The 24,349-nt window shown below is 34.7% G+C and overlaps 1 protein-coding gene across 4 annotated transcripts in view; it reads left to right on the top strand.

Annotated features, from left to right (window-relative positions):
• LOC145248967 (uncharacterized) overlaps nucleotides 1-24,349 on the top strand; it is a 133,949-nt gene that overhangs the window by 16,574 nt on the left and 93,026 nt on the right. For all 4 annotated transcript variants that reach the window (XM_080110775.1, XM_080110773.1, XM_080110776.1 and 1 more), the window contains exon 2: nucleotides 13,916-14,065. In XM_080110775.1, coding sequence (XP_079966901.1) covers nucleotides 13,916-14,065 — 150 coding nt within the window. The remainder of the gene's footprint in view (nucleotides 1-13,915; nucleotides 14,066-24,349) is intronic.

Genomic DNA, 24,349 nt, shown 5'->3' with positions numbered 1-24,349 from the left:
CCCACAGAAGAGATACTGCTAGCCTGTGTCTGCTTTATCACTATTTTCATGCTCGTCTGAGCTCTAATCTATGGTCTCCCCCTCGCCAAACTTTCACGAAAAACACTCGTTTAGCTGAAACCACTATCAATAATTTCCCCTACTCTTTACCTGTGCCTAAACCTAAATGTAGATTCCATGAACAAAACTTCTTTCTTAGGACTGCAGATCTGTGGAATTCTCTTCTGTTTGTCTGCTTTCCAGCTGATTACAATTTGGTCATATTCAAGTCCAACATAAACAAATTCTTGATGAGCTGGTCCCCTTAAGTAATCCAATTTACCAAATTTCCACTACTAACGATTACTACAATATTGTCCCATTGACTTCTGTAAATTCATTAACCCTTATCGGCGAGTGGCCGCCGGGCCTTGATAAGTAGTGACTCCTATGTAAAAAAAAGGAAAAGCTATAAAGAGCTATAGTTCCATGGGCTGCTTCTTATTGATTTATGCCCGTTTTTTTTTGGTGGGGTGGGGGGGGGGATAGGATTGTAATTCCAAATCAATCCCGGACTAATCCAATTGCCAAATTCTAGTAGATTTAGGAACTAGATAACTATCAGATTACAATCCGATTGTTATCCAATGTAATCCACAGTGATCTTACTCAAATACAGAATTTTCAAAGGCCACATTCCTGTAGATGAGGAGCCGGCTGATGGTCTACTTGTGTTGCATGGTGGTGGCTATGCACATCCGTTCTACCTAGCACCTCACCCTAGATCTGAAACTATGCAATAAAATGAAATGACAGCCCAATAAAAAAAAACAAACGTTCAAACCAGATACACACTAAAAGAATTTGTCTCCTCCCTTGAAGCTTGCATTTACAAATATCTGTGGACTCAGAGCTAACTTAGATTTTTTTTTTTTTTTAATTTTTTTTTTTTTATTACATTTTCACCCCAAACAAGGCAAATTGCCACTTTGGTGTAGGGGGCTACTATCAGGGGAAACATCTACTGGAGTACTATGTAGGGATTAGGGCAGCGAGATGTTGGTTCACGTTGCACTTGAACTTATGCATGTCAGTACAGTTGGGGAAGCAGTGACCTGGAATGGAATTCCAAAGTCTAGCTGTTCTGGGGAAGAAACTACTGGAGTAGAAAGATCTTTTACATCTAGGGATCTCTACAGTGTGGGGGTGGGATTTTGCAGCTTGTCGGGTCTGTCGAGGGTGTTCACGTCGTGGGGGCACAAGTGCTTGCAGTTCTTCAGAGCATTCACCATTATAATACTTGTAGAACAGGCAGAGGGATGCAACGTTTCGACGATGGGACAGAGGCTGAAGCTTAGATGCCAGTTTAGGGCCTATCAGGTTTGCAACTCTCTTTTGAACCCTGTCAAGGAGCGAGAGACTAGTAGCCGATGCACCGGCCCAAATATGACAGCAATACTCCATACATGGGCGAATAGTGGCCTTATAGAGGTACAGGATACTTTCGGGTGTTAGAAGTTTTCTAGCACGGTAGAGAGAGCCCACCCTCCTCGCAGCGGCCCTGGCAATGCCCTCGATGTAATTGTTCCAACTCATGTTTCCTGTGAACGTTAGGCCAAGGAGCTTGAGAGACGTACTCTCAGATAAAGAGTCGTTGGCCATTGCTATAGGTGGTAGAGAAGGTTTCTTATAATTATTGAATGAGACCAGTTTTGTCTTGGTGGCATTGAACGTTACCATCCGTTTTTGTCCCCATTCCACTACTGACTGGAGGTCATTCTCTAGTGTTTCTGCCATTACTTTAGATATATGTTCATTTGTTTTCCTGTCGTGCCTGCTATAGAGTGTGGTGTCATCAGCATATATACCCATCTCAGAGGCAATTTTGTCGGGGAGGTCATTTATGAATATCAGGAACAGCAGAGGTCCAAGGATAGATCCCTGGGGCACTCCCGCATTTATATCATATTGTTTAGATGTACGACCGTCGAGGACAACCTGGATTTTTCTCTTATCTAAGAAGGATTTAATTATGTTAAGTATTCTACCAGTGATACCGTAAGAACTAATCTTCCTGAGGAGACCCTCATGCCATACCCTGTCAAAAGCCTTAGATATATCTAGAGCTACCGCTCTGCCCTCTCCCGCTTTGTCCAGTGAATGGTATATGCGTTCAGAGATTACAGTGAGGATGTCTGCCGTTGAACGGGCTTGTCTAAATCCATATTGATGGTCGGTCAGAAGTTTAGCATCTGTAAGGTGCTGGACTAGAGCATGGTTAATTAAGGTCTCAAATATTTTGGCAAAAAGTGGGAGGAGGCTAATAGGGCGATAATTTAATGGGTCAGTTCTTTCGCCAGAATTCTTGAATACTGGTACTACAGAAGCAGTTTTCCAACAGCTCGGAAAACAAGATTCATTAAGGCATTTGTTGTAGATTTTGGAGAGAACTGGAGCTACTTCAGCTGAGCACTTTTTTAATAGCACAGCTGGGATGAGGTCGGGTCCACATGCTTTGGAAGTGTCAAGGTTTTTTATGATAGCATGGACCTGAGCAGGGGTGATTTTCAGATCGTCTAGCGTGGCGTCTGTCCGCATAGGAAATTGAGGTAGGGGGTGGTTTAGAGGGTCCAGTGTGGAGTTTGAGGCAAATCGACTGGCAAGCATGTTAGCCTTCTCAGTTGCTGAGTAAAGAACCTCGTGATTGTTAGTTAGTGGGGGAATTGTTGATTGCCCATTATTTACTACACTGTTGTAGATTTTCCAGAAGTCACGAGTTCCTAATTTTTGTGCTTTGATGCGTTTTTTAGTGGTTTCCGTAAATTCCCTCTTAGCTGTCGCTATTTCTTTCTGAACGTTACTTCTAGCTTCTATGTACTTCTGTCTGTTTGAACTGGACTTATGTCGGTTAAACCTGCGGAATGCATGCTGCCTTTGAGCAATGGCAGTTGCGCAAGTCGAGGTAAACCATTGGGGAGAGTGGGGCTTGCTATAGAATTTCCGCATGGGAACATGCGCTTCGATTGCAGTTTTGAACCATTCAGTGGTCTCGGTTGCACACTGTTCAGCAGGAAGAGAAAAAATATTTCCCCATGGGGCGTCTCTGATAAGATCTCTGATAGCTTCCCAGTCAGCCTTTTTATAATATCTCGTTGTTTTGAGCACTGGCTCTTCAGTTTTGGGTCTAGAGTTTAGGGCGATTTCAACCATTATCACCGCATGATCAGCATTCCCAAGTGGGCTGTCAGCTTTCGTTACACAATCATCAGGAACTGTGGTCAAAAATAGATCTAATAGTGATGCGTGTTGTTCTTCCTGATCAGGGAAGCGGGTTGGAAAAGTAACAATTTGCGATAGGGAGTGAGATACAGAGAAGCTATGAGTTGCGCTGCCTGCTGCATCTGTGTAAGTAGAGAATCCAAGCCAGTTTTTGTGATGGACATTAAAGTCGCCAAATACATGTACTTGGGCGCTAGTGTCGAAGGAGAGTGCTGTGTCTATGCTGTCAGATACTTTGTTTATTATGGTGCAGTCTTGGGTCAAGGGAGAGCGGTAGAGAAAGTAAAAGTAGCTAATGTTGTGTTGCATTATTAGTCTAAAGCACATAAAGGCTTGATCATCCGTTTCTAGGTTTGTTTCTCTAGTCAAGGGAAGGGTATTACGAATGTAAACTCCAAGTCCGTGCATATGTCTGTCAGAGTCCTTACGGCAGAGTGGGAGATATCCAGGCATGTTAAAGTAGTTAGAGGGGATGGAGGAGTGTAGGTTAGTCTCACTTAGTGCTAAGATATCCGGGGTATTTGTTAGGAGAAATGCTTCGACATCAGCTAAATTAGTTCTAAGCCCACGGATATTTGTGAATGCAAGCCTCAAGGGAGGAGGCAAGTTGGATTTGTTTGACCCTAAGCCTGGTTTAAGCTTATTTTTAGATTGTACTGTCATCATGTTTTTTAACGAGTTTCAGTTGGGTTAGGGGAAGCCGAACAGGAGGTTATGCAGAATATCACACATGCCCCACAAGTAGACCATCAGCTGACCCTCCATCAACTAGGACTGTGGCCTCAGGAAAGCCAACCGGGGATGAGTGCAGGGTCCCTTTCCATGCGCGCCATGGCACTGCAAACAACCCGATATTATTCAACTGTTGATGGAGCAGCCGCTCTAAGCGCTACCAAAGAGTTAGGGCTCCTGTACTACCAGTCGGAAACAGCAGCCAGTAACTGTCAATCCGGTACCCTCAACCCATCAGAGGAAGGTCAACCCAATCTAATTGCTCAGGCATATGTGGTACTCAAGCATTCTCAAGTGCCCAGCTTTAGGGGTGGGGTGTGTCGGGAGTGGGGAAACGGCGTTCATTGCCCTAGACAAGAAACAAGATCTACCACTGGGTGTTTCTGTCGAATCACTGTGATAGTATCTCTGCGCCTGACTAATAGGCAAAGAAGGAGTATGGAAGCCGGGCGATAGGCAGGACCTATCTATTCCTTAAGCATTTTAGGTTTGCAAACCGGTAATTTGATTGAGTCACCAGCTCTAGGAAGGTTGTCATCCAAGACTGAAGAGGCCTCCCTCCTCTTTGGTTTAGTTTCAGAGTTTTCCTTCTCCTAGACGGATGATCTGGAAAGATCTACTGGGTCCGTCACCACTGAGAGGGTTTTGCTCCGCGCCTGGGTTCTAATCCAGGTATTTCTGCGACCCCGCGTGGTTAGTTAATGTTATTGGGTTAGTTTGTAGAGGTTATATCTGCTAAATAGTTACACTCCTCAAAGTGAATTAGGGACATTGTTATTTCATTGTTACTGGATAAAGGGGTTGAGTAGAGCTCATGCAGTGTAAGCAACTATGATTGTAAGGAGGCTTGTTAGGAGGAGATAATGTGGTTTGAGGCTTTCTCTTTTGTATATATATATATATTTTTTATTTTTCCTTTTATTTTTTTTATTTTTTTTTTTTTATTCATGTGAGCTTGGGTCTAGTATAATATTAGAGTGTGAGTAGGTGTTAAGAATTGAACTACGAGTTGTGCCCAAACTATATTTTAGATGATAGCAGGGCATGAGATGCGAGTGCAATATAGTACGGGTAAAACAGTAAGTTTTGAGTCATGTGTAATTTGGTAAATAGATATATGGGCTGGTTTTAGTAGGTAACCTGGTTAAAAAAGGGCATTACTATGCTTTCATTTCCATTGTTACTGGGAGAGGGTATAGGTAAAAATTTGTGCAGTGGAAGCAGCTAAATTTGCTACAGTATTGGATTGAGAGAGACGAGTTAATGTATGGTTAGATATAGTTTTGTAAGTTTAGGAATGGATGATTAGATATGGTTTAGTAGGTTTAGGATTAGGATAAAGTGTTAGGGTATGATTTACTTATTAGAAATTCTGATTTGGTGCCCAAACCGAATATTTAGTAAGACTGAAAGATAAGCTATGCTCAGTATAGATACAAGAGAACATTTGATATGGAGTACAGTTATACCTGATAGATATAGGTTATTGCATATGTTGTAAATATAGTTAAATATAGATGGATGGATAAGTAGTATTGTATACGAATGCATGGAATTTTGGACAATTTGAGTAAGTTGCCTTTAGACTACAACGAAGGAGAATGACTTCGTTGAATCATTTCTCCTAGCAAACTCCCAGATATCTTAGCACTAAGTGAAACTAACTTGTACTCCTCCATCCCATCTAACCACTTTAACATGTCTGGTTATCTTCTATTTGTTGTAAAGACTCTGACAGACACATGCACAGACTTGGAATCTATATTCATAACACCTTCTCCATGTCTAGGGAATCTAAACTAGAATCAGGTGACCAGGCCTTCATGTGCTTTAAACAAACTTTACAACATAGCCTTATCTACCTGTATTTTCTTTATCGCTCTCCATCAACCCAGAACTGTACTATAATCAATCATGTCTCTGACAGCATAGTTGTAGCACTCTCCCTTGACACTAGCACCCAAATACATGTATTTAGTGACTCTAACGCCCACCACAAAAAATTGGCTTGGCTTCTCATACTACACTGACACAGCTGGAAGCGTCATCCATAACTTTGCTATATCCTATTCCTTGACACAGATAGTAACATTCCTGACCCGTCTCCCAGATCGTCAGGACCAGCAAGCCTCACTTCTGGATCTATTTCTGACAACTGTTCCTGAGGATTGTGTAACAAATGCCCATTGCCCACTCGGCAATGCTGATCATGCTGTGATAATGATACACATCACTCTAAACTCTCGACCCCAAGTTGAAGAGCCATTGCTCCAAACGACAAAGTACTACAATAAGGCTGACTGGGATGCCATTAGAGATCACATCAGAGACGCCCCATGGGAAAATATTTTTTCTCTTCCTGCAGAATAGTGCGCAAATGAAACTACTGAATGGCTCAAAGCAGCAATTGAAGCACATGTTCCTACACAGAAGTTCTATAGCAACCCCCACCCTACCCAATGGTTTACTTCTACTTGCACAGCTACCATTGCTCAGAGGCAACATGCATACCGTAGATTTATCTGCCACATGTCCTGTACAAACAGACAAAAGTTTATAGAAACTAGAAGTAATTGTAAAAAAGAAGTAGCGACTGTTAAGAGTGAATATACTGAAACCACCAGGAAACGCATTGAAGTGCAGAAATTAGGAATTCATAATTTCTGGAAAATCTATAAGAGTGTAGTGAATAATGGGCAATCAACAATACCCCCATTATCCAACAATCATGAGGTTGTTTGCACAGCAACTGAGAAAGCTAACATGCTTGCCCGTCAGTTTGTCTTAAACTCTACCTTGGACCCAGGAAACCATTTCCTTCCTGATTTTACATGGCAGACAGACACCACACAAGATCATCTAAAAATCACTCCTAGTACATGATATCATAAAAAACCTAGACACCTCAAAAGCATGTGGACCTGATCTCATCCCGGCTGTGCTATTAAAAAATGCTTTACTGAGGTTGCCCCAGTTCTCTGTAAACTCTTTTAACAAATGCCTTAACGAATCTTGCTTTCCTGACTGCTAGAAAACGGCTTCTGTGGTATCAGTTTATAAAAACTTTGGTGAAAGAACTGACCCATTAAATTCTCACCCAATAAGCCTCCTCCCCCCCTTTCGCCAAAATATTTGAATCCTTAATTAATCAAGCTCTAGTCCACCACCTTACAGCTGCTAAACTTCTGTCTGACTCTCAATATGTATTCAGACAAGCCCATTCAACTGCAGATATTCTAGCTGTAATCTCTGAACGTATATATCAAGCACTGGATAAGGCAGAGGAAGGGAGGGCAGTAGCCCTAGATATATCTAAGGCTTTTGACAGGGTATGGCACGATAGTCTTCTCATGAAAATAAAATCCTATGGTATTACTGGACAAATAATTAAATCCTTTTTAAATGAGAGAAGAATCCAGGTTGTCCTCTATGGGTGTACATCCAAACAATATGATATAAATGCGAGTGTACCTCAGGGATCGATGCTTGGTCCTTTATTATTTCTGATATTCATAAATGACTTACCTTATAAAATTGTATATGAGATGAGTATATTTGCCGACGACACCACAGTCTATGGCAGGCATGTGGGGAAAACTAATGAGCACATATCTAACATAATGGCAGAAACCCTAGAAGATCTTCAGTCTGTAGTGAAATGGGGTCAAAAATGGATGGTAACATTCAACGCTGCCAAGACAAATCTTGTTTCCTTTAATAATTACATGAAACCTTACCAACCACTAATAGCTATGTCTAAAGATACATTACCTCAAAGTACTTCCTTCAAACTCCTTGGCTTAATGTTCACAGGGAACATAAGTTGGAATAGATACATCGAGATCATTGCCAAGGCTGCTGCAAAGAAGATGGGCTCTCTCTACCATGCTAGAAAGTTACTTCTGCCTGAAAGTTTCCTGTACCTCTACAAAGCCACCACTCGTCCATGTATGGAATACTGCTGTCACATTTGGGCTGGTGCATCTGCTACTAGTCTCTCGCTCCTGGACAGGATTTAAAAGAGAGTCGCTAACCTGATAGGTCCTGAACTTTCATCTAAGCTTCAGCCCCTGTCCCATCGGTGAAATTTTGCATCCTTCTGCCTGTTTTACAAGAATTTAATGGTGGACGCTTTGACCAGTACCTTCTCAACGAAAATCCTCCCGACAAACCCAACAAGCAGCGAAGTCCCACCCCTACACAGTAGAGATCTCTAGATGTAAGAAAGCTTTCTACTCTAATAGTTTCTTCCCCAGAACTGCTAGACTTTGGCATTCCCTTCCGGTTTACTGCTTCCCCAACTGTACTAATATGCAGAAATTCAAGTGTAATGTGAACAGACACCTTGCTGCTAAACTCCCTACATAGTACCCCTGCAACTTAGGTTCCTGATAGGGAATATTCCTTGTTTGGGGTAAAAATGTAATAAAACAAAAGAAAAATCTGGTAAACTCAAACAGGAAAACATGTAAAAAAATAAATTTATTGGACTTACTTAAGGAGTCGGAGTCGGATAAAAAATCCGACTCCGACTCCAGCTCCTGCTAAAACCTCCGACTCGACTCTGACTCCGCAACCCTGTATGTAACAAAAACTATCACACAAACTGAAAAACAAAACCTTTTTTTTTTTTAATAATGAAAGGATTTATTCAATTATCTGCACTGTTTGGAATTGTAGAAAGTTGGGCAGTGTCTGAATGAGGAAAATAGAAATTGTTTTTGAGTTCCAGAAAGTTATCTTCAGGCAAAGATGAAGCTTGAGCATGTACTAAACAGGAATAAGAGAAAGTGGACACATCTTTTGTCGTTGCTTCCAGAATTCTCTCTGCTGATTGACCATGATTCTCAAAGAGGCTGAAGTAGTTTTTTAGGGGATCAATACTAGCTGATTAGTCAGTGTGTAAGCTGTAGAGCTGGAATCGAACCTAAGACGCCCAGTTACAAGACTGGAGTGGTCTTGACGTCACACTCCCATAGAAGTAGACTCGCTCATTTGCATGACAGATGAGAGCAGGCTACTTAAACAAGACATTCACGGCAACGAGTGTGCTTTTAAATATACGTCGCCTTGCCGACACTTTACATGGCGTCGCCGAGATAGGAAACCTGCTACAAACAACGTTGGAATATGGACGAACAAACACAGCAGACATTAGTGCAACGGATTCTAGAACTACAGCAAGAGAATATCGCCCTGCGAAGAGACGGAGGACAGTCCAGCAAGCCACTTACAAGGAGACCCGACAGACCTACCATAGAACCAAATTTAAGTGATGGTTACTGGGCGGTATTCATTGACTCCTGGAATAGATACAAGATGTGTGGGTTGAAGGAGCCAACAGTGTTAAGAAATGAGCTGAGAACGGCCTGTTCCCCAGAAGTAAATAGGCTGTTGTTCGACATGGTAGGAACAGAAATACTGAACTCCGTCACAGAGCTGTTTTGACACATAAAGCTCGTAGCCGTCAGAAACCTACACAAAGAAGTGTACTGGCAAGAATTCCACTCGTAAGGCAGAAGGAAGAGGAATCGTTTATGGATTTTGTGGCACAACTTGGATCAGTCGCAAAATTCTGTGACTTTTCAGTGACTTGTCTGAACAGAATAGGATGTGGTTGGAAAGTCAGCTACTCTAACGATATGGTAACAGGACAAATGATGGCAGGGCTGGCAAACCTGGAGCATCAAAGCAAGGTGCTTTTGGAGGCTGCGACGTTTACAACACTGGAAGAAAAATTCAACAGGCTTGTCAGCCTAGAGACCATGGACAAGTCTATCCTTCATCTCCTACTACAACGAGCATACAGAGGTTGGGCCGTAGGCAGCGGCCTCAGGAGAACTAGACTGTATCAACTCTGAGAGACACTGAACCCTGTAAATGGTGTGGGAAGAGCTCACACCCTGACGGCTGAAAAGGACGAAGAGGCTGCTCAGCAGTAAAGATGACTTGTCACAATTGCGGCTTGACTGGACATTTTAAAAGAGTCTACCGAAAACCAAAGCAGAGGTCACGCAACAGATCTACAGCGGGAGTGGTCAGAGCAGAATCCAGAACTTTCACTACCCAAAGACACAAAAAGGGTCATAACTCAAGGTGGACAAATAAAAAAGAGAGGTGAAGCCAACCTGACAAAGCCAAAGACCATGCATGGAACAAAAATAAGTTCCGAAGAGGTACTCCTGATCCAGTACCAACCCTGATGGTAGAGATAACTCCGATTCCAGAGGCCCATGCGGAAGTCGAGTGCATCTTCATAGAGCCAGCTGGCCTCCATACTCACCACATTGATGCAATCGCAGACACTGGGGCATAAACATGCTCTAGCAGACCAGAAATCAAAAACATTCTGAAGTTTCCAGACAAATATCTAGTACTGATCAGTCAACGAATTCGGGGAATCACAGAAAACCTACTAAACATAAAAGGCGTGATATTTGCTAAAATCAGAGTAGGATCACAGGAAACATGTCAGATTATATATGTACAAAAAAATATATCAGATTTCTGCCTGTCTGAGTCAGCCCTAAATGACCTTGTTCTGGTATCAGAGAACTTTCCAGACCCAATTTCCCAGCAGAACGTGGCAACTAGCACCATGTGGGTGCCCACAAAGAACTAATGTCCCACCTAAGCTACCCTACGAGAAACCCATCATACACTGTCTCCTTTCAACCAGGCATCGTTGGTGCCTGTAAAAACTAGAAAAACCATCTTGGATGCATGGAATGGCTATCATAGCCTAACCCTCTCCCCATCGGCAAGAGATGCCACTATCTTCATCATGGAATGGGTTAGATACCGTTATCTTTGGGCACCACAAGGATTCCAAGCATCAGGAGACGCATATACATGCAGGTTCGACAATATCACTGTAGATATGCCCAGGAAAACAAGATGTATACGACGACACGATACCATGAGATGACTTTATTGAAACATCATTTTGGCAAACTATGGAGTTTATAAATAACTGCAGCAAAAATGGTATTGTATTCAACTCCCAGAAATTTCACTTCGCAGAAAAAGAGGTGGAATTTGCCGGGTTCTTGATAACGGAAGATGGGATAAAACCCACCAAAAAATGACTGAAGCAATACGGAATTTTCCGACACCAAAAAATATTACTGACATAACATCCTGGTTTGGAATGGTAAACCAGGTAGCCTACGTTTTTTCTCAGGCCGAAGTAATGGCCCCGTTCCGGGAGCTGCTGAAGACAAAAAATCCAAAGTTCTACTGGGACAGCACACTTGATCAAATCTTCAGAGAGTTGAAAAGAAGGATCACAGAAGAGATCGAGAACGGTGTAAGAACTTTTGAAGTGAACAGACCAACTTGCTTGTCGACGGACTTCAGTAGGACAGGCTTGGGATATTTTCTTTTCCAGAAGCACTGCAACTGTGCAACCGAAGGCAGACCTAAGTGTGGTGAGGACCACTGGAGATTAATCCTGGCTAGCTCCCGATTTACTAATGATGCAGAGTCCCAATACGCACCAGTTGAAGGAGACGCATTGACATTAGTTTACGGACTGGAAGCATGCCGCATGTTCGTTTTGGGATGCACAGAGCAGTTAGTCACTTCTTGGGCAAAGCCCTGGAGGACATAAAAACCCAAGACTGTTCAAGTTCAAAGAACGGTCCTTGATGTACAAATTTCGAATAAAGCATCTTCCTGGCAAACTCAATGTGGCACATGTACATCGAGATGCCCAGTAATGTTAAGCCAGGAGGAAGCAAACGAAAAGGACATTGCACAAACCTTGGATAGTGCCATAAGAGCATCATTTAACTCCACCTATGAGCAGGACCCCAAATTAAGAGCAATAACATAGGACAGGATTGTGGCAGCAGCTGCTACTGACAAAGAATGTCGTACCCTTGCCGAATTCATACGAAATGGTTTCCCTAAATCTCAGCACGAACTACTGGAGATGATTCGCCAGTTTTGGTATATGAAAGAGGAGTTATATTGCTAGGAAGGGGTGACGATAATGGAAAATAAAATCCTCATACCCAGAAAACTATGTGCGGAGGTACTGAAATCGCTCCATTCGGCACATCAGGGCATCAATGGAATGTTGGCAAATGCCAGACAACGGCTGTTTTGGCCAGGACTGGACATGAGCATTCGTCAGACCTGGGCCCAGTGCAAAGTATGCAACGTAATGGCTCCGTCACAAACTAGAGAACCCCTAATGCCGCCCTCGAACCCCAAGTTCCCATTTCAGAAGATGGTGACGGACTTTTTCGATTTACAAAGTAAGAACTACCTAGTATACGCAGATAGATACACCCGATGGGTAGAAGTCACTCTGATGTCGTCCGGGAATGCCAAGACCATATGTGATGCCCTATGAAACTGGTTCTGCATGTATGGTGTACCGGAGGAACTGTTGACCGATGGTGGACTACTGTTTCACTCCAGTGAATATAGCTGGTTCCTAGATAATTAGAGCATAAGGAACATCATCGGCATATTATCCTCAAAGCAACGGGAGAGCAGAATTGGCCATTAAAACGGCTAAAAGGATCCTTATTGATAGCACGGACAGTTGCGGTTTCCTATGCTATGACCAGGCAGCTAGGTCCCTACTGACTCATCGCAACACCCCTGTGCAAGACCTACATATGTCTCCAGCAATGATGCTCTACAGTCGTGTGATAAAGGACCATCTCCCAGTGCTCCAGGACCGATATCAAATCCATAAACGCTGGAGAGAAATCAGTCGTTATAGGGAAACAGCGATGGCAAGAAGACACTTAAGGAATGAAAGCGAATACAATCTTAAATGTCACCCACTTCAGGAACTGGTGCAGGTTCAAAACCAAGTTGGTTCACAGCCACACCGATGGGCAAAGACGGGAAGGGTGGTGGAAACACTGGGTAGCCGGCAGTATAATGTATGCACTGATGGGAGTAACTGGGTAACCCATTGCAATAACAGATTCCTCCAAAGAATAAACCCTGTGGTAGATACCCCTTGTCATTCAATACCTGAGGGGCTATCAGGAATGTTGGATACCATAGACAACCTAACAAGGCCCGAAATACTGGGACAATGGTCCCCCATGTGTACGGATCAACACCAGCCCGAAACATTCAACACTCTGCCAGAACAGATGAAGGTGGATTACACAGCATCCCCTGGGATGATGGAGGTTGAGGAAGACCAACCGGTGCATCGTAGCAGAAGGGTGGTGCGACCACCCAGGAACCTATCCCCACAGACGTGGGGCATGTCGCACGACTACTCCAGAGCCTCAAAACATTGGACCACAACACAAGTATCTTGTGGCCCTGGAAAGGGGAGGACGTGTAGAGGTGGAATCGAACCCAAGACGCCCAGTTACAAGACCGGAGTGGTCTTGGCATCACATCCCCATAGAAGTAGACTCGCCTGCTTGCATGAGAGGCGAGAGCAGGCTACTAAAACAATACATTCACCGCAACGATTTTGCTTTGCTGACACTTTACATAAGGAAATCAGCTATCAGATATATTTGTCTATAAGATAAAATAAGTCATTATTTATGACTAACATACTTGAGGTAAGATTACCAGAAGGTGCACCGTTACTCATAAGAAATAATATATAGCCATGTTGTGTCATGTTGGGTTTAAAATACTATGTGATTTTGAATATTTGGTCAGGGTTTACTTGTTGGGTGAAGTATCTTCATATCAGTTTGTCCTAACAAACTCTTATACAGAGAGACCAAACACACTTGAGGATGGTTTCTAGTAGGTAATTCAATTGTGTCATCTTAAATTATTTGTTGTTGACTGTAAAAAGATATTGCTCACAAAGAGTATCTTCCTGTAAAGTTCATGAAAAAACTAAACAAGCTGAAGATGCAGATTATAGAATTGCATTTTCAAACAATCTGTTTTTGCTTTTCATTATTTTATTTCTTTAAAGTTACGTGCAGAAGAAGAAGAGGAAAAAGCAATGCGAGAACAAGCAGAGAAAACAAAGAAGCTGGAAAGATTTCAGTCAGAAGTACAGAAGCGTGTTGCAGTTCTTCGAAAAATGAAGCAGCAAAAGGAAATTGAACGAGGAATGAGAGATGTACGTATTAAAGGAATGGTTGGGGAGTTTTCTCAGTCTAGTCATGTCATTAATTTTAATCATGCGCATATTTTGTTATTCGGAAATAAAATATGTTGTTCCATAAGAATCACTTTGGTCTGAAATAATGCAATCAAGTTATCAATAATTAAACATAAACAAAATGCTGAGATTAAAGCAAGAGATTGTTCACCATTTTATGATTATGTTTTGAATATCATGGAAAAAATCATAGGTTATGTTATAATGATAGCTCCATTGTTCAAACATATTATTTAATAATATTTAAAAGCTTAAATATATAGATGCATAGGATAAGATCTCTAATAGATTGACTAACAAGAAGACAGCTTCATTGTCCAAACATCTTGTAAACAAATATTTTAAAAGTACATACAGAATTACAAATAATAAAGTTACCTACTGCTTTTAATATAAGAGAAATTTATGAATATGCATTGAAGATGTCATTTGCAACAAAAAGGTAAACTGTATTTTATTATTTCAAACATTGTTGTTGCCTAATAAAACTATATGTTATCCAATTGAAACCCTTGTTGCTATGGTGACTGACCAGAGAGATGATCGTTGGTAGGTTTACTCATTATTTACATTGTTTTTGTCATTCTCTTATTCTCATCCTCTTTCACTACTGCTATTACTATATTCCCATATCTGCTTATATTCATCTTCTTGCCATCATCTAAAACATTCAATATGCAAACACCCAAGTAATCAACACTATCAGAGTTTTAGTATTTAAACAATCACATGTTAATTGAATTTGGTGTACCTTTAAAGATTCCTTTTTAAATGAATATTTACATACTAGCAGAACTTGTGTGAAATTCCACGTAATGAGAAATATATTTAACTTGCAGGATTCGTTTCTCGGTGTTGCCCGAGAAGTTATGAAAGAATGTTAAGTGTAGAAAATATTAAATGATCATTTTGAATTGCTTAGTACCTGTGTATCAGTGGTGCTCACTTGTAATATGGCACAAAGCCAGAAAATATTAGGTAAGTGAACCCCTCCTCCAAAAAAGAAACAAATTAACCTATGATTATGTGGTGCACCATTACGTGTAACTAACATGAATAAGAGACTGTGGAGAAACGCATGAGAAAATTTTAACAGAGAAATGTTTAGCACAAATGTTATGTAATAAATTTTAACAGAGAAATGTTTAGCACAAATGTTATGTAATAAATTTTAACAGAGAAATGTTTAGCACAAATGTTATGTAATAAATTTTAACAGAAATTTTTTTAAACAAATGTTATGTAATAAATTTTAACAGAAATGTTTAGCACAAATGTTATGTAATATATTTTAACAGAGAAATGTTTAGCACAATTGTTATGTAATAAATTTTAACAGAGAAATGTTTAGCAGAAATGTTATGCAATAAATTTTAACAGAGAAATGTTTAGCACAAATGTTATGTAATAAATTTTAACAGAGAAATGTTTAGCACAATTGTTATATGAAAAAATTTTAACAGAGAAATATTTAGCACAAATGTTATGTGAAAAAATTTTAACAGAGAAATTTTTAGCACAAATGTTATGTAATAAATTTTAACAGAGGAATGTTTAGCACAAATGTTATGTAATAAATTTTAACAGAGAAATGTTAAGCACAAATGTTATGTAATAAATTTTAACAGAAATGTTTAGCACAAATGTTATGTAATATATTTTAACAGGGAAATGTTTAGCACAAATGTTATGTAATAAATTTTAACAGAAATTTTTTGGAACAAATGTTATGTAATAAATTTTAACAGGGAAATGTTTAGCACAAATGTTATGTGAAACAATTATAACAGAGAAATATTTAGAACAAATGTTATGTGAAAAATTTTAACAAAGACATGTTTAGCACAAATGTTATGTAAAAAATTTTAACAGAGAAAGGATTAGCACAACTATTATGCAATATATTTTAACAGAAATCTTTAGCAAAAATGTTAAGTAATATATTTTAACAGAAATGTATAGCACACATGTTATGTAATAAATTTTAACTGAGAAATGTTTAGCACAAATATTATGTGAAAACATTTTAACAGAGAAATGTTTAGCACAAATGTTATGTAATAAATTTTAACAGAGAAATGTGTAGCACAAATGCTATGTAATAAATTTTAACAGAGAAATGTTTACCACAAATGTTATGTGAAAAAATTTTAACAGAGAAATGTTTAGCACAAATGTTATGTAATAAATTTTAACGGAGAAATGTTTAGCATAAATGTTATGTAATATATTTTAACAGATAAATGTTTAGCACAAATGTTATGTAATAAATTTTAACAGAAATTTTTTGGAACAAATGTTATGTAATAAATTTTAACAGAGAAATGTTAAGCACAAATGTTATGTGAAAAAATGTTAACAGGGAAATGTTTTGCACAAATGTTATGTAATATATTTTAACGGAGAAATGTTTAGCATAAATGTTATGTAATATATTTTAACAGAGAAATGTTTAGCACAAATGTTATGTAATAAATTTTAACAGAAATTTTTTGGAACAAATGTTATATAATAAATTTTTACAGAAATTTTTTGGAACAAATGTTATGTTATAAATTTTAACAGATAAATGTTTAGCACAAATGTTCTGTAATAAATTGTAACAGAAATGTTTAGCACAAATGTAATGTGAAAAAATTTTAACAGAAATATTTAGCACAAATGTTATGTAAATAATTTTAAAAGAGAAATGTTTAGCACAAATGTTAAGTAATAAATTTTCACAGAGAAATGTTTAGCACAAATGTTATGTAATAAATTTTAACAGAGAAATTTTTAGCACAAATGTTATGTAATTAATTTTAACAGAGAAATGTTTAGCACAAATGTTATGTAATGAATTTTAACAGAGAAATGTTTAGCACAAATGTTATGTGAAAAAATTTTAACAGAGAAATGTTTAGCACAAATGTTATGTAATAAATTTTAACAGAGAAATGTTTAGCACAAATGTTATGTAATAAATTTTAACAGAGAAATGTTTAGCACAAATGTTATGTGAAAAAATTTTAACAGAGAAATGTTTAGTACAAATGTTATGTAATTAATTTTAACAGAGAAATGTTTAGCACAAATGTTATGTGAAAAATTTTAACAGAGAAATGTTTAGCACAAATGTTATGTAATGAATTTTAACAGAGAAATGTTTAGCACAAATGTTATGTGAAAAAATTTTAACAGAGAAATGTTTAGTACAAATGTTATGTAATTAATTTTAACAGAGAAATGTTTAGCACAAATGTTATGTAATAAATTTTAACAGAGAAATGTTTAGCGCAAATGTTATGTGAAAAGATTTTAACAGAAATGTGTAGCACAAATGTTATGTGAAAAAATTTTAACAGAAATGTTTAGCACAAATGTTATGTGAAAAAATTTTAACAGAAATGTTTAGCACAAATGTTATGTGAAAAAATTTTAACAGAAATGTTTAGCACAAATGTTATGTGAAAAAATTTTAACAGAGAAATGTTTATCACAAATGTTATGTAATAAATTTTAACAGAGAGATGTTTAGCGCAAATGTTATGTGAAAAGATTTTAACAGAAATATTTAGCACAAATGTTATGTTATAAATTTTAACAGAAATGTTTAGCACAAATGTTATGTGAGAAAATTGTAAGAGAGAAATGTTTAGCACAAATGTTATGTAATAAATTTTAACAGAAAAATGTTTAGCACAAATGTTATGTGAAAAAATTTTAACAGAGAAATGTTTATCACAAATGTTATGTAATAAATTTTAACAAAGAAATGTTTAGCACAAATGTTATGTAATAAATTTTAACAGAGAAATGTTTAGCACAAATGTTATGTAATAAATTTTAACAGAAAAATGTTTAGCACAAATGTTATGTGAAAAAATTTTAACAGAGAAATGTTTATCACAAATGTTATGTAATAAATTTTAACAAAGAAATGTTTAGCACAAATGTTATGTAATAAATTTTAACAGAGAAATGTTTAGCACAAATGTTATGTAATAAATTTTAACAAAGAAATGTTTAGCACAAATGTTATGTAATACATTTTAACAGAGAAATTTTTAGCACAAATGTTATGCAATAAATTTTAACAGAGAAATTTTTAGCACAAATGTTATGTAATAAATTTTAACAGAGAAATGTTTAGCACAAATGTTATGCAATAAATTTTAACAGAGAAATTTTTAGCACAAATGTTATGTAATAAATTTTAACAGAGGAATGTTTAGCACAAATGTTATGTAATAAATTTTAACAGAGAAATTTTTAGCACAAATGTTATGTAATTAATTTTAACAAAGAAATGTTTAGCACAAATGTTATGTAATAAATTTTAACAGAGAAATGTTTAGCACAAATGTTATGCAATAAATTTTAACAGAGAAATTTTTAGCACAAATGTTATGTAATAAATTTTAACAGAGGAATGTTTAGCACAAATGTTATGTAATAAATTTTAACAGAGAAATTTTTAGCACAAATGTTATGTAATAAATTTTAACAGAGAAATGTTTAGCACAAATGTTATGTAATAAATTTTAACAGAGAAATTTTTAGCACAAATGTTATGTAATAAATTTTTACAGAGGAATGTTTAGCACAAATGTTATGTAATAAATTTTAACAGAGAAATGTTAAGCACAAATGTTATGTAATAAATTTTTACAGAAATGTTTAGCACAAATGTTATGTAATAAATTTTAACAGAGAAATTTTAAGCACAAATGTTATGTAATTAATTTTAACAGAGAAATGTTTAGCACAAATGTTATGTAATGAATTTTAACAGAGAAATGTTTAGCACAAATGTTATGTGATAAATTTTAACAGAGAAATGTTTAGCACAAATGTTATGTAATAAATTTTAACAGAGAAATGTTTAGCACAAATGTTATGTAATAAATTTTTACAGAAATGTTTAGCACAAATGTTATGTAATAAATTTTTACAGAAATGTTTAGCACAAATGTTATGTAATAAATTTTAACAGAGAAATTTTTAGCACAAATGTTATGTAATAAATTTTTACAGAAATGTTTAGCACAAATGTTATGTAATAAATTTTAACAGAGAAATTTTTAGCACAAATGTTATGTAATTAATTTTAACAAAGAAATGTTTAGCACAAATGTTATGTAATAAATTTTAACAGAGAAATGTTTAGCACAAATGTTATGCAATAAATTTTAACAGAGAAATTTTTAGCACAAATGTTATGTAATAAATTTTAACAGAGGAATGTTTAGCACAAATGTTATGTAATAAATTTAAACATAGAAATTTTTAGCACAAATGTTATGTGATAAATTTTAACAGAGAAATATTTAGCACAAATGTTATGTAATATATTTTAACAGAAATATTTAGCACAAATGTTATGTAATTAATTTTAACAAAGAAATGTTTAGCACAAATGTTATGTAATAAATTTTAACAGAGAAATGTGTAGCACAAATGCTATGTAATAAATTTTAACAGAGAAATGTTTAGCACAAATGTTATGCAATAAATTTTAACAGAGAAATTTTTAGCACAAATGTTATGTAATAAATTTTAACAGAGGAATGTTTAGCACAAATGTTATGTAATAAATTTTAACAGAGAAATTTTTAGCACAAATGTTATGTAATAAATTTTAACAGAGAAATTTTTAGCACAAATGTTATGTAATAAATTTTAACAGAGGAATGTTTAGCACAAATGTTATGTAATAAATTTTAACAGAGAAATTTTTAGCACAAATGTTATGTAATTAATTTTAACAAAGAAATGTTTAGCACAAATGTTATGTAATAAATTTTAACAGAGAAATGTTTAGCACAAATGTTATGCAATAAATTTTAACAGAGAAATTTTTAGCACAAATGTTATGTAATAAATTTTAACAGAGGAATGTTTAGCACAAATGTTATGTAATAAATTTTAACAGAGAAATTTTTAGCACAAATGTTATGTAATAAATTTTAACAGAGAAATGTTTAGCACAAATGTTATGTAATAAATTTTAACAGAGAAATTTTTAGCACAAATGTTATGTAATAAATTTTTACAGAGGAATGTTTAGCACAAATGTTATGTAATAAATTTTAACAGAGAAATGTTAAGCACAAATGTTATGTAATAAATTTTTACAGAAATGTTTAGCACAAATGTTATGTAATAAATTTTAACAGAGAAATTTTTAGCACAAATGTTATGTAATTAATTTTAACAGAGAAATGTTTAGCACAAATGTTATGTAATGAATTTTAACAGAGAAATGTTTAGCACAAATGTTATGTGATAAATTTTAACAGAGAAATGTTTAGCACAAATGTTATGTAATAAATTTTAACAGAGAAATGTTTAGCACAAATGTTATGTAATAAATTTTTACAGAAATGTTTAGCACAAATGTTATGTAATAAATTTTTACAGAAATGTTTAGCACAAATGTTATGTAATAAATTTTAACAGAGAAATTTTTAGCACAAATGTTATGTAATAAAGTTTTACAGAAATGTTTAGCACAAATGTTATGTAATAAATTTTAACAGAGAAATTTTTAGCACAAATGTTATGTAATTAATTTTAACAAAGAAATGTTTAGCACAAATGTTATGTAATAAATTTTAACAGAGAAATGTTTAGCACAAATGTTATGCAATAAATTTTAACAGAGAAATTTTTAGCACAAATGTTATGTAATAAATTTTAACAGAGGAATGTTTAGCACAAATGTTATGTAATAAATTTTAACAGAGAAATTTTTAGCACAAATGTTATGTGATAAATTTTAACAGAGAAATATTTAGCACAAATGTTATGTAATATATTTTAACAGAAATATTTAGCACAAATGTTATGTAATTAATTTTAACAAAGAAATGTTTAGCACAAATGTTATGTAATAAATTTTAACAGAGAAATGTGTAGCACAAATGCTATGTAATAAATTTTAACAGAGAAATGTTTAGCACAAATGTTATGTAATAAATTTTAACAGAGGAATGTTTAGCACAAATGTTATGTAATAAATTTTAACAGAGAAATGTTAAGCACAAATGTTATGTAATAAATTTTTACAGAAATGTTTAGCACAAATGTTATGTAATAAATTTTAACAGAGAAATTTTTAGCACAAATGTTATGTAATTAATTTTAACAGAGAAATGTTTAGCACAAATGTTATGTAATGAATTTTAACAGAGAAATGTTTAGCACAAATGTTATGTGATAAATTTTAACAGAGAAATGTTTAGCACAAATGTTATGTAATAAATTTTAACAGAGAAATGTTTAGCACAAATGTTATGTAATAAATTTTAACAGAAATGTTTAGCACAAATATTCTGTAATAAATTTAACAGAAATTTTTTGGAACAAATGTTATGTAATAAATTTTAACAGGGAAATGTTTAGCACAAATGTTATGTGAAACAATTTTAACAGAGAAATATTTAGCACAAATGTTATGTGAAAAAATTTTAACAGAGAAATGTTTAGAACAAATGATATTTAATAAATTTTAACAGAGAAATGTTTAGCACAAATGTTATGTAATAAATTTTAACAGAGAAATTTTTAGCACAAATGTTATGTAATAAATTTTAACAGAAATATTTAGCACAAATGTTATGTGAAAAAATTTTAACAGAGAAATGTTTAGAAGAAATGATATGTAATAAATTTTAACAGAGAAATGTTTAGCACAAATGTTATGCAATAAATTTTAACAGAGAAATGTTTAGCACAAATGTTATGTAATAAATTTTAACAGAGAAATTTTTAGCACAAATGTTATGTAATAAATTTTAACAGAGAAATTTTTAGCACAAATGTTATGTAATAAATTTTAACAGAGGAATGTTTAGCACAAATGTTATGTAATAAATTTTAACAGAGAAATGTTTAGCACAAATGTTATGTAATAAATTTAACAGAAATTTTTTGGAACAAATGTTATGTAATAAATTTTAACAGGGAAATGTTTAGCACAAATGTTATGTGAAACAATTTTAACAGAGAAATATTTAGCACAAATCTTATGTGAAAAAATTTTAACAGAGAAATGTTTAGAACAAATGATATGTAATAAATTTTAACAGAGAAATGTTTAGCACAAAGTTTATGTAATTAATTTTAACAGAGAAATGTTTAGCACAAACGTTATGTGAAAAATTTTAACAGAGAAATGTTTAGCACAAATGTCATGTAATAAATTTTAACAGAGAAATGTTTAGCGCAAATGTTATGTGAATAAATTTTAACAGAAATATTTAGCACAAATGTTATGTAATAAATTTTAACAGAAATGTTTAGCACAAATGTTATGTGAAAAATTTTTCACAGAGAAATGTTTAGCACAAATGTTATGTAATAAATTTTAACAGAGAAATGTTTAGCACAAATGTCATATGAAAAATTTTTACAGAGAAATGTTTAGCACAAATGTTATGTGAAAAAATTTTTACAGAGAAATGTTTAGCACAAATGTTATGTAATAAATTTTAACACAAATGTGTAGCACGAATGTTATATAATAAATTTTAACAGAAATTTTTCAGAACAAATATTATGTAATAAATTTTAACAGAGAAATGTTTAGCACAAATGTTATGTGAAAAAATTTTAACAGAGAAATGTTTAGCACAAATGTTATGTGAAAAAATTTTAACAGAGAAATGTTTAGCACAAATGTTATGTAATTAATTTTAACAGAAATGTGTAGCACAAATGTGATGTGAAAAAATTGTAACAGAGAAATGTTTAGCACAAATGTTATGCGAAAAAATTTTAACTGAGAAATGTTTAGCACAAATGGTATGTAATAAATTTTAACACAAATGTTTAGCACAAATGTTATGTGAAAAAATTTTTACAGAGAAATGTTTAGCACAAATGTTCTGTAAAAAAATTTTAACAGAGAAATGTTTAGCACAAATGTTATGTAATAAATTTTAACAGAGAAATGTTTAGCACAAATGTTATGTAATTAATTTTAACAGAAATGTGTAGCACAAATGTGATGTGAAAAAATTGTAACAGAGAAATGTTTAGCACAAATGTTATGCGAAAAAATTTTAACTGAGAAATGTTTAGCACAAATGGTATGTAATAAATTTTAACACAAATGTTTAGCACAAATGTTATGTGAAAAAATTTTTACAGAGAAATGTTTAGCACAAATGTTCTGTAAAAAAATTTTAACAGAGAAATGTTTAGCACAAATGTTATGTAATAAATTTTAACAGAGAAATGTTTAGAACAAATGTTATGTAATAAATTTTATCAGAAATGTGTAGCACAAATGCTATGTAATAAATTTTAACAGAGAAATGTGTACCACAAATGTTATGTAATAAATAATTGAAAGCGAAACGCAATGAATGGTTGTTTAGGTATTTATTAATTAGAGCAAGTAACCTTCAAAATTGATGGAATTCTTGTACCGAAACACCTAAAATAAGTGAAGATATGATAAATGGTGATTGTATTAAGTAAAGAAATATATACAGAAGTAAAAGTTTAGATCACTGAAATAGGATTTAGTTAAAATATTAAACTTCTTTACAATTATCAATAATGAATAGTTTAGATAATTATAAATCTGTTGATATTTTGATACTATAAGAAATAAAAGTTTTTGTTATTTTAGAATATATTCTGTAATTGTGGATCTGAACATGAAGTGAGAAAAGTTTGTGTTCATAAAATGGAACATTGACTTTGTTATTAGTATAAAGCTCTTGGACACACAACATTCTGGTGCTAATATATATAGACATTGTGGGGAGCCTACTTGTGAACATCCTACATAAAACTCCCCATGACTGAAGCAAGGTGAAACTAAGTAGAGACCGACTATGGCCAAGGATTGTCTTTGGAACTTGTTTATTGTCATTGCAAAACATAATTTAATTGGAAACTAAAGTCTTTTAAATTGAATTGAGGAATCTGATGGAATAATAGGTATTCTGGGAATGAATGTCAATTCGTCCTTAGCCACACCAGTTAATATGACAACTTCTATCACATGACGTTGCATGCATTTAACACACTGTCTGGTTCCAGTTGTGAAGCATCCAGCTTCTGAATTAACATAATTGGACATCTAGCTTTAAGTTTTAATTAGTGTGATGGTATACCAGGTAATTCTAATGAATTTAAAAATTCTGTAGGGTCTGTACAGCATGATCATCGGTGAAAGTAGAATCTATAGAACTGAAGGTTTGTTCCTCCCCTGGAATGTCATTAAGCAATTGTTGATTGATAACA

This window comes from Euprymna scolopes, chromosome 27, assembly GCF_053919585.1.
Source record: "Euprymna scolopes isolate OS-2025 chromosome 27, ASM5391958v1, whole genome shotgun sequence".
NCBI lineage: Eukaryota > Metazoa > Mollusca > Cephalopoda > Sepiida > Sepiolidae > Euprymna > Euprymna scolopes.
The sequence above is the reverse complement of the archived record's forward strand: the minus strand, read 5'-3'. Positions and strand labels throughout refer to the sequence as shown.